The sequence below is a fragment of the Anthonomus grandis genome, chromosome 8 (genome assembly GCF_022605725.1).
Source record: "Anthonomus grandis grandis chromosome 8, icAntGran1.3, whole genome shotgun sequence".
NCBI classification, from domain to species: domain Eukaryota; kingdom Metazoa; phylum Arthropoda; class Insecta; order Coleoptera; family Curculionidae; genus Anthonomus; species Anthonomus grandis.
The window spans coordinates 22,603,842-22,627,366 of NC_065553.1; the positions used below are offsets into that span (position 1 = coordinate 22,603,842).

The window sequence follows — 23,525 nt, forward strand, 5'->3', positions numbered from 1 at the left end:
AAATCCGGAAGTATCCGGAATTTTAAAATTTTTTAAACGTCATTTTATTAAGCTCCAAACTGCGCAACTTTGCCTTAATATAACCGACCCCGTAACTCTTACGGTTTCAGAGATCCCAATGGTCACCCTCCAATTTGGGACACCCTGTGCAGACAAAAAAAAAGACAGGCCTCTCTAGTAAACCAGTGTATAAAAAGAGTTGATTTTATACCAAAAACTGTGTTTGAAAAGTGCAAATGAAAAGGTTGTGTATCATAACCTAAAGACTTTCTGAACAGGGATAGTTAAAGAATAAATTCCAAATTGTTAGAGCTTTTGTTATTATAATTTAAAAATTGTTATCTCTGTTATATTTAAATAGTCTAAGGCCTGAATGCTAGATTTTGTAATCTGATTTGAGGTCATGGATTAATATTTATATAAAAAAAATATATTTTAGTTTCTTTTACCAGACCTGTGTATGTTTCTAAGTGTGTTTTCAATTAATTTCATTTATTTAATCTACGCATATTTGTAAATCTCTGGATATTAAAAAAAAAGTTATTCAAATTTTTTTTTTTAGTTAGCATACATATATCATATATGATATATTATACTTTTTATTGAATTATGATTCGTTTTAATATTGATACAATCAAGCACCTAGATGTGAAACATCTGTATGTGTGGTATCAAATCATGTTGCTTACTTTTACTTATAAACTAACATTATTTTCTATTATAACTATTATTACAAAGATGAGAAAGACTAAGAGAGCATTTTATTTGTTTTAAAACTATGTTATTTTTAATTTAGAGTATTGCTGCCACAATGTGTCTGAAAATGTTCTGATTAACCAAAACCAATATAAAATCAATGACTTAAGGGTAAAGGGTAATAACTATATAATTAGATTAGAACCTATTGCACATTTTTTTAGCTTTATCATCATTGAGACAGTGAAGATAAGAATCGTTATGTGTACAGAATTAGTCCTTTTCTTAGTCTCTCATCAGAGTGTTTTTTTTTTTAATTTTTAATTTTTCTTATTTCTAAACAGGTCATATTTATATAACAGATCTGGAGGATAGTCACATTTAGATTTTACATACTTTTTCATGATTATAAAGACAACAAAGAGTTATTAAGGTAAAATAAAAATCCTGCAGTCTCCCTCCACTTATTTATTAAACATTTAGTTATTTAAAATTCCCGACATGTTTCGGACACAGTAGTGTCCATCATCAGGGGATAAAAGGCTTATGATTGGTATTCGTCCAGGGTTTGATTCCATGTCAAAAAACCCTCTATTTGTTATTATTGTTTTTTTTTTAATTTTATTATTTTTAGTTTTATTTGTTTACATTCTGTTGTTGACCGTAAACAAACAAAATTAAAAATAATAAAAAAACAATAATAAATAGAGGGTTTTTTGACATGGAATCAAACCCTGGGGCGTATATCTAATACCAATTTTAAACCTTTTATCCCCTGATGATGGACACCACTGTGTACGAAACATGTCGGGATTTTAAATAACTAAATGCTTAATAAATAAGTGGAGGGAGACTGCAGGATTTTCCTTTTTCCTTAACCTACGACTCTACTGCAAGTATGGACTATTTCTTCACTATAAAGAGTTATTAATTTGCTAAAAATCTACGGCTCATGTATTTATGTATCGTTAGACTATAAAGCAATATTGTTTCAATAAAAAAACACCTTTTTAGGCGCATTAAAGAACTGCTAGAAAAAGACAGACAACGCGAGCGAGAAAAGGAACGAGAACGTCAAAGGGAACGAGAAAGAGAGCGTGATCGTATCCGTGAAAGATCACGCGATTCCAGGTTCAATTCCGTGGACCGGTCGCGTGACAGAGACCGTGACAGTTATCACCGAGATTTGCGCGAATATAACAAATATAGGGATTCTTTTAAGCCAGATAGAGACAGAGACGTGAGGGGCAAGGATAAAGATCGCCGCAGTTACGGGGATCGATCCTACGAGTTGGAGAAGGAGAAAGATAAAAGGAGGCATCACGACAGACATAAAAAGAATAAGGAGCCTCAGGACAAGTTTAAGGATTCTTTGAGCGAGGGTCAGAAAAAATTGAAAGAAGATTCGTCCGATTCTGATGTGCAAATTGAATTGGATATTGACATAGACGAGGAGGATGAGGAAGCGATTATTGAAAAAAGGAGGAAACAAAGAGAGGAACTCATGAAGGTAAGTGGGAATATGCTGAGTGAGTGGCAATGGATCAATTAACAAAAATGTTGCAGCGTTTAGGCGCAGGAAACGAAGACTCTAATACTAAAATGTCAGTTGAATCGAGTCCCCAAGGGGAGCCTCCAAAATCCGATCGAGTGATGGAAGCAGTGGAGAGTAAAGAATATAGTAAAGAACATTCTGATCACAGTAAAGAAGGTAATTTATTCTTAATTTTGCTAATAATAATGATAATTATAGTTATAGTTTATTCGTGCCAAGCAAACAAAATATTACACAGGATACAATTCCTTTGGTGCCCAAAATTTCTTGCATTGAGTAAAAATAACTCTTTACATTTGTATAAATTGTACACTACCGCTCAAAAGTATTTGCCCACATATGACTCTTTTAAAGTTATAACTTAAAATAATAAACCCATCAGTTATTCTTATGAAACGGTTTATTTATAACAAAATGAATATAAACAATACATTTTTCAATTAATTAAATTTAAGAAAATCAAATTTTGGATTCATCTACATGTCCGCCTCGATTTTTAATAACAGCTTCACAGAGGTTCGGTAGTCTTCTAATTAATTTGTCCAAAGTTTCCTGAGGTGTATCTTGTGCCACTCTTCTTGGATGATCCTCCACAAGTCTTTGACTCGTCACTCCAGAGAACTTTTTTCCAGTCATCAATGGACCATTCTTTGTGTGATTGGGCCCACTCAAATCTTTTCTTCTTATTAACAACCTTCAGTAGCGGTTTTGATACAACTAAATGTCCTTTAAGACCAGCATTACAAAGTCGCCGTTTTACTGTCGAAACAGTGACCGCTTTTTACGCTCCTTGTTAATTTTTGCTGTGATTTCAGGGGCGGTAAGGCGTCTTTTGCGTTTGCTTGTAATTATAATATTTAAATCCTCCTTTGAACTTGTTGCCTTTGGCCTTCCCGATCGAGGTTTGTTGCTAATAGTCCCTTTTCTGGTGAATTTCCTAATATTATAATCGACAGTCCGCCTTGGAATTCCGCAAATCCGTCGAAATTTGACGCTTAGTCTTTCCAGCCTTATGAAGTTCAATAATAATGCCTTTTGTTTCTACCGATAACTCTTTTGTTTTAGCCATTTTAAACAATGTTGAAAAACCAGCAAAGAAACGATGACAATCGTCAATTAGGGTTGAGCAAAATTTCAATACCTGTGAATCATTCACTGCGAATAAAAAATCACATTCACGACTTGATGACAACTTAAAAATAAACTGTGAAATGTCAAAATGTGAATGAGAAAGGTGCGTTCACATTCAGACAAACGAATGCGCGTTGAAATTTGAAAAACCGAAAGAAGTAATTTATTCATCAGCGATTAGCCATCGTTAAAAAGACTATCTGACTCCCATCGTCTATCCGTCTCTCTCGTTTGTGGGGAAAAACGAGAGAACACTTATTTTTTATAAATTATTTTTATTGTACATATATTATATTTTATATTGTCATGCTTATTTAATTTCTTTTTACTGGATTTTTATTATGATAGAATATTTTAATTTATCTATTTCTGCGGAAGCTCGAATATTAAAATATGTTTGTTTTTATCATTATTTTAAAGTTTTAAAGACAATTATTTCTTATTAAGACATCGTGATATTAGCTTTAAAAATGTCTATGAAAATATATATCTTTTCAAATGTGACAACAATGAATCATTGTTGTCATTGTCAATGATATTGTCTCCAATTTTTATTTACTTTAGGCCCCCTTAATATTTGTATCTGGATATGAACTATCCTTAACACAATGAACACAGAATAGTAATACTTTTCTTATTATTATGCGAATTCACTGCCATGATATTAAACTGCACGATAAGCAAACTCGCCAACCGGCGCTCAATCGTGAATTCACGTTCACAGGTTATATTCACAGTGAATAGAAAATAGCGTTAACAGTTATACCTGTGAATTCAAATTCACGACTTATCTCAAGCCTATCGTCAATAAGCAAGCGAAATTATTTACTAATGTTACACAAAATCAATTCTTAAAGACTAAACACCTTTAAATGTTTAAAATTTCATCGGAAACGAGCTGTAAATAGATTAGTTTTTTAGAAGAAGTGCATATTTTCACTACATTGTTTGTTATTTGCAATACTATTTTTAAATACTCAGTGTTTTTCAACGAACCATAGTTGAAAAATGGTATGCTGTTTAAGAATATATGCAATTTACAAAAGAGATACAATCTAAATATAGGTATAAAGATAAGATTTTTGTATCTAATTTAAAATATTAAAAAGAATACATGGTGGACAAATACTTTTGAGCGGTAGTGTATATATTTTTTATCTAAATAATTTTAGGAAGTTCAAAATCCTCACTGAACACGTCAAATGACATAGAAGAAGAAGGATCGCACACCCCGCCCCTTCTGCCCAATATGAAAACGAAAGAAATGGAGAAAAAAACAACAAACGAAAAGGATTTGAAGAGCCTTAAGAGGGCCGATTGGGATATGTTTGCCGAACAAGACGTTTTTAAACATAACACTAATGTAAGTGCAAAACAATGCATTTATTGGCAATCTTACAAAAGCAATTTCCTTATTTAAATTCAAATTGGTTATTCATGTTAGTGTTAATACTGACACACATCATAAAAAATTAAAAATCTAGAAAATGAAGCTAAAAGTAATGTTAGTAATAAAAACTAATTAAAAAACATACACAATCAAACCTGGGTAAACTTAATTAAAATACAATAAAATCTCATGAACCCAATTCATAAGAATCATCAATCCATAAGATGTTAAAACCTGTCACACAAAAATTCATCATATGAATATAATGAGCAGTGAACAGATCCTTGATTACCATTTTGAATTTTAAATAAGGCATTACAGCATCCACCCCGTGTTTCGTGAGATAACCATTGTAACGAAGTTACAAGATTTTGTCTTTATTTTATAGTAAAGGGTTAGCCCAGGCAATATTTTATAAGAAAACATAGATAGTTTTGCCCCGTTAACATTTAACCTCTAAATTTATAATTTACATAACAAAAGGTGTAATTTAAGCTTTACCTGTGAGTCATGAGGGGCTTGTAATGGTAAACACACATAGAGAGACCAACTTAAAGAAGTTTAGTACAATTGTTTTCAGCCCTGGTTGTTCTTGGGACAGTAAAGATCCACAAATGCCTAAAACTGCGAGCTATTTTCGTCACTATGCTTCCAGTTTTCCAGTTATTTTCATGAATTTTCCTTTCATGCTGTTGCAATGTTTACATGTTCTATTATGCAAGTTTCAAGGTTTACCTACCTTGGGAAGCCCTGTTAAATGAAGGGACATGCCCTGTTTGGCAAAATATATTATAAATCATGATTTGGTTTCCCGCGGTTTTCCTAAAAAGCCGGTTTTCTTGTACGTATGTGACCAACTTTTGTCCCGCTGTTTCTAAACTAAGTTTATTTACCATATAAAGTCATAGCCTATGTAACGGAAAACTCTATTTCCATTAAGTTTTCCCAATTGCATTTTTATCCAACGATTGATTCCGAGGATGTTCGTGAGTCGTCGGCATCCAATTCCTGCCATGGGTATAAAAAGGCTCCAGGTCCACCAAGCTGACACATTCGTCGCAGTAAGGTCGTACCATACCTTTCGAGCGAAGTACCAGTAATCTTTCCGTATTTCAATACCGTTAAATTTTCAATATTTACGTTAGACTTAGTCTTGACGTTGACAGTGTGAATTGGGTTAGGTAAGAGCCACCTGTTGATAGTTGGCCGGCCGCTTCCAAGCTCACGTATTAAGATTTCTATCGAATCCGTTGCTATTAATCTCGTTCCGTCCCTTTCCGTTTTATTTTATTTCGAAACTGTTGTTTGGGCCCATCTTTCTTCGTGTTTTGTGGGGCAGGCAGCAGCGCGTTTTTATTAAATTATTACCTGGACACTATCTTTCTCCGTGTTTTGTAGGGCAGGTAGTAAGCGGGTTATATTGATAAAATAGTCGTAAAATTATCCGCGTTACGGTATTTTGGTATCCATTTTTACATGCTTGGAAGAAGGTGCTATTTTATTTTTCCGCTGTGAGTTTTTATCTGTGATTTGTTATTGGAATATTCATATTGATTCCGTTCCGCTTTATGAACTTTTAAAACTGATTTTGGACACTATCTTTCTTTGTATTTTGTAGGGCAAGCCACAGTCGCGAATATTATAAACCGGTGCCTGGACACTATCTTTCTTCGTGTGTTGTAGGGCAGGTAGTAAACGGGTGATTGAAACACGTTTCATTAATTCTGTTCGCAAAAAGTTATATTCTTGTTTGGAACCAGAGGAACACTCACTGCGGATTAATTGTGTATTTAATTGATAATTTTTATCTTTGACTTTTTATTTTCTGCTCTGTTCGCGGCCGTATCGTTCCGTTTAATTTATTATATTGGTGAAAACTACTGTTTGGACGCTGTCTTTCTTCGTATTTTGTAGGGCAGGCAGTAGCCGCGTTTATTGCGCGAATGTCATCGGGAACCGCATGTACCAAAAACACCATAACACCCCGTCCCTTAAATCATACTGTTTTGCGTCATTAATAGAGTGCCGAATTTTGCGGTACATTTTCCCAAATTACTGCCTGTGCTTATTCATAGAAATTACGAAAATACCTGTTACCGTATTTGTAATAATAAAGATTAATAGCAATAAGATCTCATTATAACCAGATAGTCTACTTTCAATATCTACCTGGTTTCTCCACTATTTAAAGGCTTACCCGAGAGGCTAGAGAGAACTCTAAGCTCCTTTAATTACTTAGAGTGGCGCCGGAGGCATTTTTGTTAACTTTTCTCCTATAACTGTACAAAGAAATAGTGAAAGGGTTGATGGATACCCTGGGACGTCAAAAGTTAGAGGGTGGATTTACTTCAAGCATGTAACGAACCCCGCTACACCATGTATATCTCATTTGCTCTCAATAGTGTTTTCATTTCTTTTTACATGTAGTAAATTTTCAATAATAAATACGGACTAAGCGGACTGCGTCTTTAAAATTGCGTAATGGATATAAGTTATTTGCAAGTCGACCCGCCAGACTGTCCACACGGTCCTTGTACAAAATTGTAGTGTCAAGATCTATCCTTGACACCGATTGTTCCCTCATATAATTGCAGTCTTCTAGGTCTCGCATGGCAAACACCATCGTATTTGTCTTCTCTCTATTAAGTTATAATTTGTTTGCTGCAAACTTCCTCAAAGGTCAGTCGAGATCTCCGCAGCGACAATTCTCCGCGAACCGTGATCGCCGTATCATCAGTGAACAGTGTGAATTTGCTTCCCTCGAAATAAATATTAATAAGGATAATCAATAATATTTATTTATTCAGTACACATTACAAACCCCAGCAAGAGGGTAATTACGGGCAAAAGGGATGGCAAAAATAAAAATTATAAACTACTTTAGAAATATAAAAAAAAACCTTAGTAACTAAAACAGCAGAAAAGAAACAGATACAAAGAATTTACTACTATGTACTTAAACTATGTGGACTTTTACCTAATACACATTAACTTACATATTTGGCAGTTGATTTAGATTAGCATAGAATATAATATCATAGTGGTTTCTTTTAAATATTTGGTTACATATCAGTATCACTCTACTTATTGGTAAAAGAATGACTAGGTTTATTCTAAAGAAATCAACGTTTGTAATGTACTGCACTAAATTACAATCTTTATAGATAACATTATTTAGGATACAATATACAAAAGTGAACTGGAGATTCAAATTCAAAACGTTTAACATCAAAAATTAGAAAACAAATGTATGTATGATGTAAGTGAATATAAAAACCGTTTCTCAAAAGTACCTATTTTTAAATGATATATCCTTCGAGCAAACCAAACAAAAACAAAGCAAAAAAAACGTTACGTAAGAACCTTTCTATAAAACCATTTTGATTTATGAGAAATTTAATTAAAAAGAGAACAATTTAATTATTAAGATAAATGTACAGAGGGAGGGGGCAGGCGACGTCTGCACTTCAAGCAACTGAAAAAGAATACTATGGTCAAATAAAAAAAGTCTTCTAATATGCGAACTTAAGAAATTGAATAGACCTATAACATATCAGAATAAAAATTTAACATTTATAAGGGTAGGGACTATAGTAGATACTTATCAAACTTTACTTGTTCTAGTGATATAAATGGAATAAAACATGGGAAAAACTCTGTAAGGAATCACTAACAAATTATTGTAACTCAATTATAAAGATACCTTCCAAATACTGGCATGAAAAACTTAAGAGTTCAGCCAGCGAACTCTTTAACTCGATAGAAAGAAAATTTCTTTCGATTATAGAAAAAAAGTCTAAACCCTACTTTCAATCTCAACTGGTTTCGATCGGGTAGAGTTCGGGCTGCCGTCGGCACTCTTCGGAATAGAAATATAGAAAGAGGTTGTATGGTCTTGCTATTACTTTCGTCTCTTTTTAGAACCTTGAAAAAAAGATGTATTTATTATTGTTGTGGGGATGTTTTTATAGCAGATTTGAAAATCAACGAATTCTTGTATAGTTCGCTCAATGATCGACTCCTACTGCCATAAACTAATTAGACCATTAAGCCCCATTGTGCAAGGACCAACGTTTTTAAGAGGTGATAAAGGGAATGGGGTCGGCTTGAAAGTGGTTCTAAATGAAACTTATTAATTAAATAAAGAATAGGATTTTATTAGAAAATGTTAAACCATAAAAGTCCACAAAAAAATATCTTTCTTAAATCACTTGGTTACAACAGATAATTAGGGTTTTATTGCGGTCAAAAGATCAACGGTATATCTTTGAGTAAACTATAACTTGTTAACTACTTTTTTCAGGTTTAAAACGATCATTAAGTTTATAACGTCATATATCTTCGCGCAAGCACCACTCCAAGAGTGACATAGGACTTTCCTCTTGTGCTTGTGTTTACCATAAAAAAAAAAAAATAGTTTATCCACGCTTATGAGCGCCCCGAAATTGGGAAATTCCCAAAGTGATTCTACAGAAGGGAATAAAATGGGTTTTATATTTAAATTAAAAAGAAGAAAAGATATTAAGCTATTAGAAATACACACTGGGAAAGGGATAAGATAAAATTAGGAGAATCCATCATAAAAATCCCCGTCTTATTGATACTTAAAATTACTTCAAAAACCAATAATAAAACTATAAGAAAACTTTTCCTTTATCGGTATTCCTTATGGATATAGGATAAAAACAGAAACAATAACAAAGCATACTTATAACTAAAAGATCGATAATGTCGAATGACATTTCGGTAGTTGACATTGTTGGCTGTGAAAAATCCAATTAGCCATAAAAATAGGATAATGTTTGTAGATTGGGTAGTATAAGAATGTCTTAAGCCGCATGATGCCGAGTGACATAGAGAAAAGGTTAGCGAGTACTAATCGCGCATAGAAAGATATTTTCTTTCTATATTTTTTCCTGTCTATTTCTATATCTATCGAGTTAGAGAGTACCGCTGCAGGCATTTTGTAACAACAATTATTGGAATGAAATTAGAACATGCTAGTTTTCCAGGCTATCTCAATAAAATTGAAACTTGACCATCTGATAAATGTATCTATCTACAACACTATAGGTGACATAAATCATATATTTCTATCGTGTAATAAATGTATTCAAGAAATTAAAGCATTACTATTAAAACTGTGAACAGGATTCAAAGTTGCATGTCCCTTTAATGTTATGCACCTGTTAGCACTTGAAACTATAAAAGTATTTATGGTTCTAACTGTCTTTCTAAACCAAATAGGACTTTTTATAGATTCAAATAGGAGTATTTAAAGTTAATATTTAGTATTTAAAAAAAATATATATAAATTCGTGGTCAACCTTGTGTTTTTGTCAATTTAAAAGTCGCCCTCATAGACCGCAGTGGCGTGAAAAGAGTGACCCGATATGTTTCGCATAGGAAACAAAAAAAATTTATATACATTTATGCACATTGTATTTTAATTTTGAAAGACATATAGAATCAAAAATATAAAAAAATATTTGTGTAAAACATAAGAACTATCATTATTTTAAATTCAGGAAAATATTAAAAAATATAAAATAAGTAGCTATGATTAGATAATACAGAAATTATTGGGGGTATGGCTGTCGCTTCATGCCAAAAAAAGAGGACTCTGTGAACAGCTGAAAAGTCTTAGTCGCAGCACCCCAGGCTTTCCTTAACTCTTTGAGGTACAGAATAAATGGTAAAAATTTACCCAAGTGGTACAAAAAAAATATTCTTATTTATAACAAAAAAACATAAAAACTAATTCAAGGTGCTCTAAAATAAAACAACATTGAGAAATATTAATTTTTTTACTTTTTTCTTTAAAAAACCCATGGTACATATTTTGACCCACCATAGCACTACCTAAAGTTATTTTGTATTGTAGGACTGAAAACAAGACTTGTTCTTTCCCAAACATGGGGGAACTTGACACACGCTGCAGGTCCAGTTTGTGCGTATTTCAAATTCCTTGGAACTAGAGACTGCACATCTTTGTCTACTGGTTCGTACTGGGTGATGTGTACTCTAAATAAGTCTAATCGTTTCTGGTTGAGAAGGTTTCCTTTTTTTGATGGGAGTTGGTAATGATTTTTCGGTACCCTGTAATGATGTTACCAATTTGTCAGCAACTAGATGTTCTATAATATTTAAACGAAATTCTTTCATGTTCATTTTAGGCCCTTCAGATAACTTGTAAAGCACGTAAGCATTCAACAGCAGCATCAATAAAGAAAAACATGATTCTATGCCACTATTTTTTGCTTTTTCGGTCGAGGCCGTAAACTGCCCTCATTTGGTCAAATTTATCTACTGAGTTCATATGTTTATTGTAATCAGTCAGCGCTATTGGGCAATGTATGTTTCCTACACTGCCGTCTTTCGCTTTCCTTTTGACCTCAGTTTTGTCATCTGGGTTGTAATAATTTGAAAGAAGGTGAACTGTTCTTGTATCGCGCCATTTAAATGCTGAATGTCCTGTAGAACTCACGTACCAGTCACAGTCACCTCTGTGCATTGCTTTATCTTCCAGAAATTGGGGCATATTTTTTCTGGTATGTCTAACAGTACCACAGGCATATAACTTTTCTTGATACAGTTGATTCATTAGGGCTACATTTGTAAAAAAGTTATCAAAGAAAACGTTATGATACCTGTGTTTTAAATTTTGTGTCATCTAAAGTACTACTTTGGTACCCAAACATTTTTCTGCAACAGAGCCGGTTTTGCCACAATATATTTCAAAATCCCAGCAATATCCAGTGCTCTCAGCTATCATCCACACTTTATAGCCTCTCTTTACTGGCTTTGCAGGCATGTATTGTTTGATCGTAGATCAGTCTTTAAACTTTATCATGGACTCGTCCACTGATAAAAATTCGTGAGGATGCAGACAGGCTTGAAAATTGGATTTCAACATTTCTAAAAATGGTCTTACCTTATATAATTTATCAAAATTATCAGAATTTCGGTTGGGCATGAAGTTGTTGTCATTAAGATGTATATTACTTAGGAGCCAACCAAAGCGATGGACAGTTATTAGTCTACTAATACAGGGATCATGTAAAATTGGATCTGTACTACAGTAATCCCGATATGACGGCAGCTTTTTGATACCCATTAGGAAGTTTGTACCAATAAATGTACGCATTTCTACACTATCGATGGGCTTATAACTTTTGCCGGAATTGTGAAAAGTTTGCTCTGCATAGAGGTTTGTTTGAAACACCGACAATTTTGTCTGAAATCAGAAGTTTAACAATATTATATGGTGTCACCCTATCTAGTTCCTTTATGACTTGGGCTAGTCCTGAATATTCCATAAATTGGACAGGTGGAACCGTTTTATTATTCTTACTCCACTGTATTTTGAATAATGTTTTTAATTCGCTCAGTGGAATAAGGTCTTCGGGGTCTCATTCCTCCGGTTCTTCATCAGATGATGATATTACCATATTATCCGGTTCTGATAAATTATTTATGATTTCTGGCTCATCTACGTCATTTCCATTACAACTATCATTATCCGAGTCAATATCTGATGGAATGCCTACAAATTCACTGTCCGAATTTTCAATATTCTCAATTTCATTATAAAGATCCTTTTCAGTCAAACCAATAAGCTTAAAAGGTAATGGTTCTGGAAATCGGTCACTTGCCATATTTTGCTCCTAACCGAAAAAAAAACATTACTTGTATGGAGGGACAAAATTTAACCCATAGTTAAAAATACAGAATATAGAAGTAACTCAATAATTTCAAGTTATTTAGTATAAAACAGTTATATAAAAAGTATATCAAATATTTTTAACAAAAAAAGAATAAAACTTATCATATAGTCAGACGGTGTAATAAATAAACCGACGTACATTACTGGGAAAAAAACAATTGTAGGTGGGTTAAATTTTGTCCCTAAGTAACCCTTTGTTAAACCCTCTCTTAACATATAGAATTTATGTAATAGTTTTCTTAGTTTAGCATATACATAGTTAATATATTCCTACTTCAAATTATCATAAAAAAATTCACCTAGGTGCTTTTCACTCTTAATATTGTTTAAATGAAATCCAAGCCTTGTCATATTTTTCTGCCTTCCTAAGTATTTCATTCCAGTTGTCTTCTTCAACTGTAAGCACGATGTCGTCAGCATAAGAAACAATGTTGTGATTTGAAATTATGACAAATATTTCATTTATGTATAGTAAAAAAGGACTGGATCAAGCAGTTCCGATGCAACTAAACCTTGCGGCACGCCCACTCTTACTTATTGTTTTCTGTTTAGATTGCTTTCTGTAAGTTAATTAAGAAGCAAACATATCACGAATACCTTTATGAATAAGTCTCTCCAGCAGAACCCGTGCAGCGGTGTCAAATGCCTTTGCAAAGTTCAGGAATGTCGTAAGGCATTTCTTTTTATTATACTGAAGCTTTCAATAATTCTCTTTGTTACGCTGATTAAAGCATCATCTTCTGTTCCAACTTTCCCTGTAAAACTTAACTGAGAAGTTATGATTCTTTTAAATATTCTACTTCTAGTCCGGTAGCTATAAGTGACATATTTTTTCCAAGTTCTTCATTTTTATAAACAAACACACTTACTTTTAAGATATATGAAGTTCTCACATCAAAGACCTTAATATAACATTCTTGTTGGATAGAGTTTACATATTTTTCTAAATTACTTCAAGCACATAATTTTGGTCTACGTTTAAAGCATTTTTATACATACTTCCGCAAACAATGTTTTTCCCATTTTAAGTATCTGTCTATAATGATATGATAAATATTATACTTTTTACCATAAAGATGCCTGAGAAATATTTTTTGGACTCAATCAATTAAATCAATGTTTACATCTACCAGATTGTTTATTCCCCAAACAAAAAAAGGCAGAACATGTTTAAGTAGTATTTAATTTTTAGTCTCCCAGTGCTATAGTCAATGCTAAAGGCCCTGGAGCTGAAAATCCCGCCTTAACAGACAATTGGGATGACGCAGAAGGATATTATAGGTAAGTTGTCTTAACTTTTAGTTCGGTCATAACGTTTAGTTGCTATTAAAAATAAAAACGAATTTTTCCGTCTCTAGGGTCAGAATAGGTGAAATCTTAGACAACAGATACATGGTTTACGGTTATACAGGACAAGGGGTATTCAGTAATGTAGTGAGGGCGAGAGATCAGGCCAGGGGGAGCCAAGATGTCGCTGTTAAAATCATTAGGAACAATGAAATTATGTAAGTTTATTATTTGGCTTAGAAAAATAGTTTTATTTATTCATACTTAAAATTCTAGGCATAAAACTGGCCTTAAGGAACTAGAAATTCTTAAAAAACTAAACGACGCAGACCCGGACGATAAAATGCACTGCCTAAGGCTGATAAGGCAGTTTTTCCACAAACAACATTTGTGTATGGTGTTTGAACCGTTGGCCATGAACCTGAGGGAGGTGCTGAAAAAATACGGCAAAAACGTCGGGTTGCATATTAAAGCAGTCAGGAGTTATACTCAGCAGCTTTTGTTAGCTCTTAAACTGTTGAAAAAAACGGGAATACTGCATGCGGGTAAGTCAATTTTTACTTTTGGGGAGATAATGTTTGGGTTATAATGGGTTATAATTATCATGTTTTAAAATATAGAGATGTGACACCAATTTGTTCCTAAATATGGTATTAAAAGAAAGTATGGTAACGAGAATTGGGTCCCTCACAAAAATATAGAGAAATGGTGATTACGTGCAAACTGATAAAAATTCTTCTGACAGATCTACTAGAGTCCTCTTGCTTAGCAACGGACACTGTTGAAACTAATGTGACAGTCTGTTGTGGCTAATTTGACCAATTAAAATGGTAGAAAGCCGTGGCTGAATTAAGGCGGTAAAATCAAATTTTATTTACTACGAGATCCCATTATTGTATTATTTATGGTCTGAATAATTTTTAGCAGTAAACTTTTTCATTAAGAGTTTGCTTCACAATTTGTGATGAAATTAAACAAAATCCCTTGGAATATTTCTGTGATATGTTAAATATTTTTGTGATATGTAATCTTACTTGGTTAAATATTATGCACATAATATTTACCTTGCATCTATAAATTGGGATAAATATTTAGATGGTATCAATGCTAATGCCTTAATTATTTTTATGGCTAATTAATTTTATGGTGTAATGAATCGTGCTATCTGCTATTTTTGTTCCCATTAAGGGATTGAAAAGTTCACATTTTCCAGTGCATTTTTTTCCTCGGTAGAGATAATTGATAATTAAAAAAGGTTGTTCATAAAAACTATGAACAAACTAATTCTATTGATTACCAGATTTTTTCACACGACTTGGAGATTAATGTAATTTTTTTGAAAATACGAGTTATCAACATTACATTGCAAGGACAGAAGATTGTTTGGTACAAAATCCAAAACTTTTTTTGGAAGCATGTTTTGTTAAGACTAAGGTGTAGGACCTAGTTTAAAATAAATAAATAAGAAAAATGAGTAAATAAATAATGCAGAGAAATTCGTTGGTTGTCCGTATACAGTGACAGATTTTTTAACAGTTTCTTTAAAAATGCTGCGGCGAATTCTGTTCCAAATATTTATAGCAATAGTAAAATACAAACTATGCTAACCTAAATCAATGTGATAAATAAATGTTATTATTTCCATTTCTCCAGCTGGAGTTTTATGAATTGAAAAGGAATAAATCAAGGAATAAAAAGTCGGCGGGCCATGATGAAGTATCCTTCTATTCTTAGAACATTGAATACACTAGAATAAACATTGGCTGCTTTGGACATCTACATAGAGGACAGAGGCGATGTTTTGTTGATAAACATTCTTAGTATTCCATGTTGCCAGTGATTACTCAATTTTAACAGAAGAAATTAAAATTGATTGCTTAAATCTGGACAAAAAATTATTAAAACTCCTTGAGAATTTTAGGAGAGACGGGCATTATATCGATTAAATAACAGTGAGCGCGGACTTTAAATAGCTTAGAACATTGAGAATTAGCTTTGCCAAGTGCTTATGTAGAAATGGCAAAAAAAACACACTTTATAAAAATGTGTCACTTATTTTGACAGAGGCAAAACAATACTATTCCTCTTTAATAAAATATGATAAGATACTATATAAAGAAGTCAACATTCAAAGTTAAATTAATGCCGATTACGTATATTAGACAAAAAGGTAACAACATCGCAACGCCGCTCGATCGTATTGTTGATTCCACCGACACAAGTAATCTTTACCAGTGACGTCGTCAAAAAATATTTACATGATAAATATTTATTATTGATAGATTATGCTTTAAATTATAAATAATATTACCGTCAATAAACTCTGTATGCGTTTTTTTAACGTACTTCATTAAAGTAAAGGTACTTATCTAATAAAAAGCATTTTTATGGAAGTTAAATGTTTTATAATTATTATACATTTCTTAATAAGTGTTTATTATTTTACGAGGATTGTCCCTTGATATGATGTTATGACAATAATCAGTATTTACTTGTAAAAAGATCGGCCTTAATCGCCTTTTTCTCATGGTGCCGCACAAATGGCACAAGTGTTTACTATAGTAACTATCATCGAATTTTTTCAAATTTTTCAAATAACTCACGTGTCACCTTCTCAGTGCAATAAGCGAGTTTAGCAAACTGGTATTAAAACTTTGCGATTTCGGTTCGGCATCGAAAGTTAACGAGCAGAATTCACAAGAATTCACGCCGTATCTCGACTCGAGATTTTACAGAGCGCCCGAAATTATTTTGGGGATGCCGTACAATTACTCCATAGATATGTAAGAATATTAACCGATTTATAACCAATATCTCTTCTTCTTTCGCCAATCGCATTATTGAGGCTGGTTCAAACTTAAAGCGGATACCAAAGTGTTCCACGTCAGAAAGGTTTAAAGTTAGATCTTTTGGAAGTCCTGGAAATAAATTGATCTGGCCATTAAATTACTGGTTTACACTTGTGTTAATGAGCAAACTAAATTTGAGAGCAGCACCTTCTTTAATTCCTTAAGTCCTAACAGTAACACTAATATTTAATTTGACTCATCAACATATTTAAAACACATTTACTTTTTAATTTACATCCTATAACACTACAGTCTGATGGTTCGCTCTCACTCGCTCCCAGTTCTCAGAGTAGAAATCTGCTAATCTGAGAATGCTCAATTTGTTGTAATTTTAACTGTTTACTAGATGTCGTGCAATGTACCATTCAAGTATTATTTGTTACTGTTTATATTTTGTGAATGTATTAAGTAACTCTCTGTAAGTTTTCTACAATTTTAGTCTGTATTTTTTGAAATCATCTGTCACAAAAAATGTTTGTAAATATTTTTAAATTGTTTATAATATATTTTAGAGTCTGATGATGGCAATAACACTTGTCGAAATGCATCACTCGTGAAATTAGTATTGGCATTTTATTTACTTTAGGAGAAAAGACTTCTACTAACTTTTTATAATATCATTATGTATACAGAGTGCCCATCATATATTGTAGTTTCCAAATACAGATAGAAAACTAAAATGTGCATAAAATTATATTAAAAATCTATACAGGGTGATACAGGGTGATACGTCTATTCGTCTCACGACGAATAGACGCGATCGATATCTCGGAAACTAATTTTTCAAAAATTTTGGCAACATGGCACAGTTGATGGGGGTTACACAACTAAAATATTTTGATAGTTGTGACGTTTCCGGTTATACCGGAAGTATGTATCAACTTCGTTATTTTAAATCGAACACCCTGTATATTTTTACATTTTTGGCATCCACGTGAAATTCTAGGTATATTTTGTGTATAATTTCCTATACCTAAGTGTAACCGTTTTTGACATATTTTTAATTTCATGTGAAAAACTATGTGTATAAGCCCTAACATAATTACCGATTACTCCCTTTTAGTAGCCTTTATTTATTGGTTAGTTTTGGTTTTTCTTTAAAGGAAGGACCACTTTAAAAGACTATTTTAATATTTGGCTAAAAAAAAGATACAGAGGGGTCAAAAACTAGCATTAAATATTAAAATGAAAAAATCATTAAAAGTCAATTTTTTTTAATGGAAACCCCCTATTTTTATTATTTTTTCATAAAGATAATTAAAAATAAGGTTACCTTTGTAATGGTTATCTAGTCCAAAAATTGATAGTTTCCGAAATATTGGCAGTTTAAATTTGGCCTAATATTAAAAGCCGTATAGTAAACACGGCTCAAGGATTTTTGATTAGTTGGGCATGACGGTTGTCATAGTAACCGCTAGAAGCGGCAGTAATATAATGGATTATAACAGAAATGTACACTTTTTAAATAAATTAGACTTTAAATTACACTTTTACGAAGAACACTTAAATAGCAAGTCACTTTTAAATTTAATGCATATAATCCATTGTCTTACTGCCGCTTCTAGCGGTTACTATGACAACCGTCATGCCCAACTAATTAACAATCCTTGAGCCGTGTTTACTATACGGGTTTTAATATTAGGCCAAATTTAAACTGCCAATATTTCGGAAACTATCAATTTTTGGACTAGATAACCTTATACAAAGTTAACCTTATTTTTAATTATCTTTATGAAAAAATAATAAAAATAGGGGGTTTCCATTTAAAAAAATTGACTTTTAATGATTTTTTCATTTTAATTTTTAATGCTAGTTTTTGACCCCCCTGTATCTTTTTTTAATAGTCTTTTAAAGTGGTCCTTCGTTTAAAATAAAAGCAAAACTAACCAATGAATAAAGGCTACTAAAAGGGAGTAATCGGTAATTATGTTAGGGCTTATAAACATAGTTTTTCACATGAAATTAAAAATATGTCAAAAACGGTTACACTTATACGGTATATAGGACATTATACACAAAATATACCTAGAATTTCACGTGGAAGCCAAAAATGTAAAAATATACAGGGTGTTCCATTTAAAATAACGAAGTTGACAGATACTTCCGGTATAACCGGAAACGTCACAACTGTCAAAATATTTTAGTTGTGTAGCCCCCATCGACTGTGCCATGTTGCCAAATTTTCAAAATTTTTGAAAAATTAGTTTCCGAGATATCGATCGCGTCTATTCGTCGTGAGACACCCTGTATAATTCCATTATTAAAAGACATATGCCTAATATTTCTACAAAGTAGTAATATATACTTAAAGGTGAAAAATTTAAAGTCTTCCAGGCACTTAAAGCCGGAAAAAATTACAAGTTCTTCCTTAGTTCGAAAAGTTATTTTCTAGGCAGGTGAAACTCGAGTTTAAGTCACTGACTTTCTAAAAATAAAAGTTTTTTTTAAAGTAGTTAAAGACAAAAAAGATAATTCTAAGGAATCGAAGTTAGTAGGAGTCCGAGAAGGTAGTTAAAAACTGGCCGAGACGTGTGTGGCAGTCGTTTATTCCCTTCAGACAGTAAAAAGACTTTAATTGTAAATTCTCATACATAAAAAAAGTAAATGACTGTTAAACTTAATTTTTAATTCGTCCAGGCAGTTGCAATGCAAGAAAAACTGCTTGAAAATGCAAATTTGCGTCCTACATATCTTTAAAGAAAAATGTTTCTAACTGCCTGAAAGTGATTAAACTAGGTTCTAATTATCTGAAAAATATCAATATTAAATTAAAACTAAGGAGCACAAGTTTCCTTTGTTCAAATGCCAAAACTTGGGCATCTAAACTATAAAAACTCCATTTTCCTTTATCAAGAAATGATTAACCCTATATACGAGGTGTTCAGAATAAAGTAATGTAAGTACTTATGTTTTTTGCCTAATACGGAAGGAAAATTAAAAATATATGTTTTAAGAATCTGGATACATCATTTATTACAGCACCCAAAGAGATTTGAAAATACTTCATCAAATTTTTTTCCAAGAAGTGTAAAATTACTTTAACTACCTGAGAAAAGAAAAAAATAATTTTTCATTACCTGAATGTGACTTTAAAAAAATATTTTTTTTCTGCCATCTAGGAAGTAGAAATTCTAAATTTTACGTTTCCATTACATTTAAGCACTGAGTAATTATTCCTAAATTTTCAGATATCAAACCGGACAACATCCTGGTAAACGAAAGTAAACTGGTGTTAAAACTGTGCGATTTCGGTTCGGCATCGAAAATTAACGAGAACGAAATCACGCCGTATCTCGTCTCGAGATTTTACAGAGCGCCCGAAATTATTTTGGGGATGCCGTACGATTACGCCATAGATATGTGGAGTGCCGCATGCACCATTTACGAACTGTACACCGGGAAAATACTGTTTTCCGGCAAATCGAACAATCAGATGTTGAAATTCTTTATGGACGTGAAGGGCAAGTTTCCGAATAAGGTTATTAGGCGCGGTGCGTTCAAGGAGCAACACTTCGATAGTAATTGTAACTTTTTGTACCATGAAATCGATAAAGTTACTGAAAGGGTAAGTGGTTTTGCTGTCTGCTATTTTTAATACAAAATCAATATACAGGGTGACCTATAATTATTGGTAAATAATTTAACAGCAGATTTATCTTTTTAAAAGAATTTAAAAGAGTCCGAAAGTCAAAGACAACCAACTAACATTTATTTTTCGTTTTTAGGAAAGTTTGAAATATGTTTTTTTTTTTTTAATATGGTAAATATTAAAATTAAGCTTTTTTAAACTATTTCATAGATAGTTGCCACCAGCTACATTTTAATTTTTTTTTAATTCAGTAACTTTTTTAAACCTGGCATAATTTATTTTTTTTAACTAAGTTTATTTAACTTTTAAAAAATGTAAATAAAAATCCTTGTAAATTTTTTAACAGGGATATTTGGCTGTGTTAGCATACTTGCCAAATTCTATAAGGTTAGGTGAATATCGTCAGTTATTAACCAAGTCAATGATAAAATCTGATTTTCATGTAAATTTCTTGTAAGTGAATTTTCTATTGTTGATTGTTTTATTATTAATGCTTATAGAAGAATGTTGAAATAATTTCTCTATTTTACAGTCCCTTGGCATATTATTAGATCTATGCTCAAAAATTAATTAAGTTTTTTTACCGTCTATAGATTAACATGGACAGCATAGGAAGTGGCCTGACTTGTAATCTATAGAGGGTGGTTTTTCTGATTTATGATACATCAGTAAACATTTAGAAGGTACAATTGCTAATGCCACTAAAAAGAAGAGTAATTTAAATCAAAATAAAAATATTTTACATGAAAATACATTTTTTCACAGAAATAAGTGTTTTATATGAGCATCTTTTGCAACCAACATAGCTTCAACACAACGTGGCATACTGCTTTTGCAATTTTGAATTTTCATTCTGATCTCTGGGTTATGTTTCCAAGTGTCATTAAGTATATTGATTAAAGCTCAATTGGTTGTAGGAGTTTTCATTGTACCGTTTTTCCATGACTCGGTACTGAAGTATGGTTGCATTATATGGTGCATTATATGAAATATGGACTAAAACTATAGAACGTCTGTTCCAAATTGTGTTTTTTCCTTTGAAGGACCAGTCTGCAGTAGCGTTTTTGCGTTATAATAAACCTCAGGCAAATAACACAGTTGGTCATTTCATACATTTATTAAAAATGCCCAAATAAAACACTACTACAAACACATTTTAAATGAACTGTAATAAATTTAATTCTTGTTCAAACAAAGACAAATTATAGAATGCCAGAAGCATTCGAAAAGAACCGGCCGTTAATATGTAAATTACGCGTATGTAAAGGGGAATTTGTAAATTTGTATCATCGTAGTTCGCAGGGATGTTAACCCGTTGAAAACCACGCACTTTTTTCTTTGACCCAAAAAACTCTACTACTTAAAAACATAAAAATAAAAAATCTCTTCTCCTTAAAGGAAGTTTTTCAGAAACCTTCAAACCGACCGCTTTCTCGGATTTTCTTTGGCGGTGCGCTATAGTACGCTTGACTTCTAAAATCTTGGGTTTTTAAATTAATATTCATATAATACAGTGCGATTCGCTCATTACCTAACACGTCTGCAACGTAAATTCCTAAAATACATGCTTTACAAAAAGCATGAATATCCGAATCCAGACTATAGTCACTTACAATTATTGCAGGAACTTAATAGGCTTTCTTTGGAAAATCGTCACGCCAATATTTGTCTTGTATACCGGGTGACACAGGAATAAGGGAACACTTAATAACTATTTACTCTTAATAACACACTTAACTATTTTACTCTTCAACATAAAATTTGGTATATTGATGAAATTGTTATAAAAACATCTTTTGACATATTCAGTTGGTTTCACACTTCGTTTTTAACTACACTGACACTAACTTTCTTATTTTAAATAACATACTTGGTATATTATTAGGTATTTCGACAGAAAATAATATTCAAAGAGTAATAATACTACATTTACAACTTTTTTTTTATACTCATAGAAAAAACAAATTTTTTAAATTTTAAAATAGGGTGCCATGAATGCGTTGAAAGTTTTCATTTTTAATTAAGTAATCGCCGAAAAATAAATGTCATTGCATTTTATGACTTAAATCTTACACGCCTATTTAAAATGTCCAAATCAGTATTTTAGCATTTACTTTATTTCTTTAAATATAACTTTATTGGGAACAACCACTTTCGAAATGCGTTTTTTTCCCAATAATTTGATATGATTATTTTTTAAATCGGTTGATAAATAAGGCCATAAGAAGACAAAAACTATGTCACATAATAAAAATAGTATAAATAGTATGTCTTTGATTCCCTAAATAGGAGGCTATCCTTTGACGCGTTCTTCAATTATTTTTCAATTGACATAATACATGTTTACTGACTGTATTTCGGAAAAACTGCATTTGAAAAGTGTTGTTTCATAATAAGGTGCTATTTAAAAAAATAAAGTAAATGCCAAAAAAACTGGCAAAAATACTGGACGTATAAAAGATTTAAGTAATAAAATACAATGAATATTATTTTCCATGATTACTTGATTAAAAATTAAAACTCAACGCATTCATGGCAGCGTATTTAAAAATTTAAAAAATTAATTTTTTCTATGAGTATAAAACAAAAAGTTGCAAATGCGGTATCATTATTCGCAGAATATAATTTTCTACCAAAATACGTAATAATATACCAATTGTCCCATTTAAAGTAAAAAAGTTAGGGTCACTTCCTGTTTAACGAAAAATAACAGAATAAGGCAAAAGATGCTCTTATAACTATTCTATCGATATACCAAATTTCATTTGTTTATCTTTAAAGTAAAAAAGTTATTAAGTGTTCCATTTTACCTGTGTCACCCGGTATATGTACAAGATTTGTACCAATAAAATTAATTCTCCAGAAATACTTTTAAAGCTTCCATTCTTTGTTATTATTTACTGGTAGCACTAGACAAAGAAAGACCTTTAACTTAAATTTTTAAGGTTTCACCGATCTATGAAATGTGCAACTTTTTTAATATTCATGCTAGTGACTTAGATTTAATTAGTTTGAATAGGTTCACAAAACTTGTAAATGTCGGATTGTTTACTTCTCAGATGCAAGCATAGTTTGCAGTAATTTTTTTTTTCGTTAGAAAATTGGATTGTTGACTAGGTATATGACGTGTTTTTAATATTATTTACTTCTACTTCTATTACTATTAGAATATTAATTCTACTTAAATTTTTATTACTATTGTAATATTAATTATTAGAATGGCATCTGTTTCTTTTTCGCTGTTGATGCAATATAATTAAATAAAACTTCAGATTTTAAAAACTATCAGGCATTCTTAATAG

General features: G+C 31.9%; 1 protein-coding gene across 3 annotated transcripts in view; it reads left to right on the forward strand.

Annotated features, from left to right (window-relative positions):
• Window positions 1-23,525, forward strand: part of LOC126739315 (serine/threonine-protein kinase PRP4 homolog) — a 45,096-nt gene that overhangs the window by 13,360 nt on the left and 8,211 nt on the right. For all 3 annotated transcript variants that reach the window (XR_007661597.1, XR_007661595.1, XM_050444943.1), the window contains exons 3-9: window positions 1,711-2,206; window positions 2,263-2,407; window positions 4,555-4,745; window positions 13,691-13,779; window positions 13,857-14,003; window positions 14,062-14,330; window positions 19,823-20,199. Coding sequence is in view for 1 of the 3 variants with exons in the window: in XM_050444943.1 (XP_050300900.1) it covers window positions 1,711-2,206; window positions 2,263-2,407; window positions 4,555-4,745; window positions 13,691-13,779; window positions 13,857-14,003; window positions 14,062-14,330; window positions 19,823-20,199 (1,714 nt within the window). In the remaining 2 variants the exon portion in view is untranslated. The remainder of the gene's footprint in view (window positions 1-1,710; window positions 2,207-2,262; window positions 2,408-4,554; window positions 4,746-13,690; window positions 13,780-13,856; window positions 14,004-14,061; window positions 14,331-19,822; window positions 20,200-23,525) is intronic.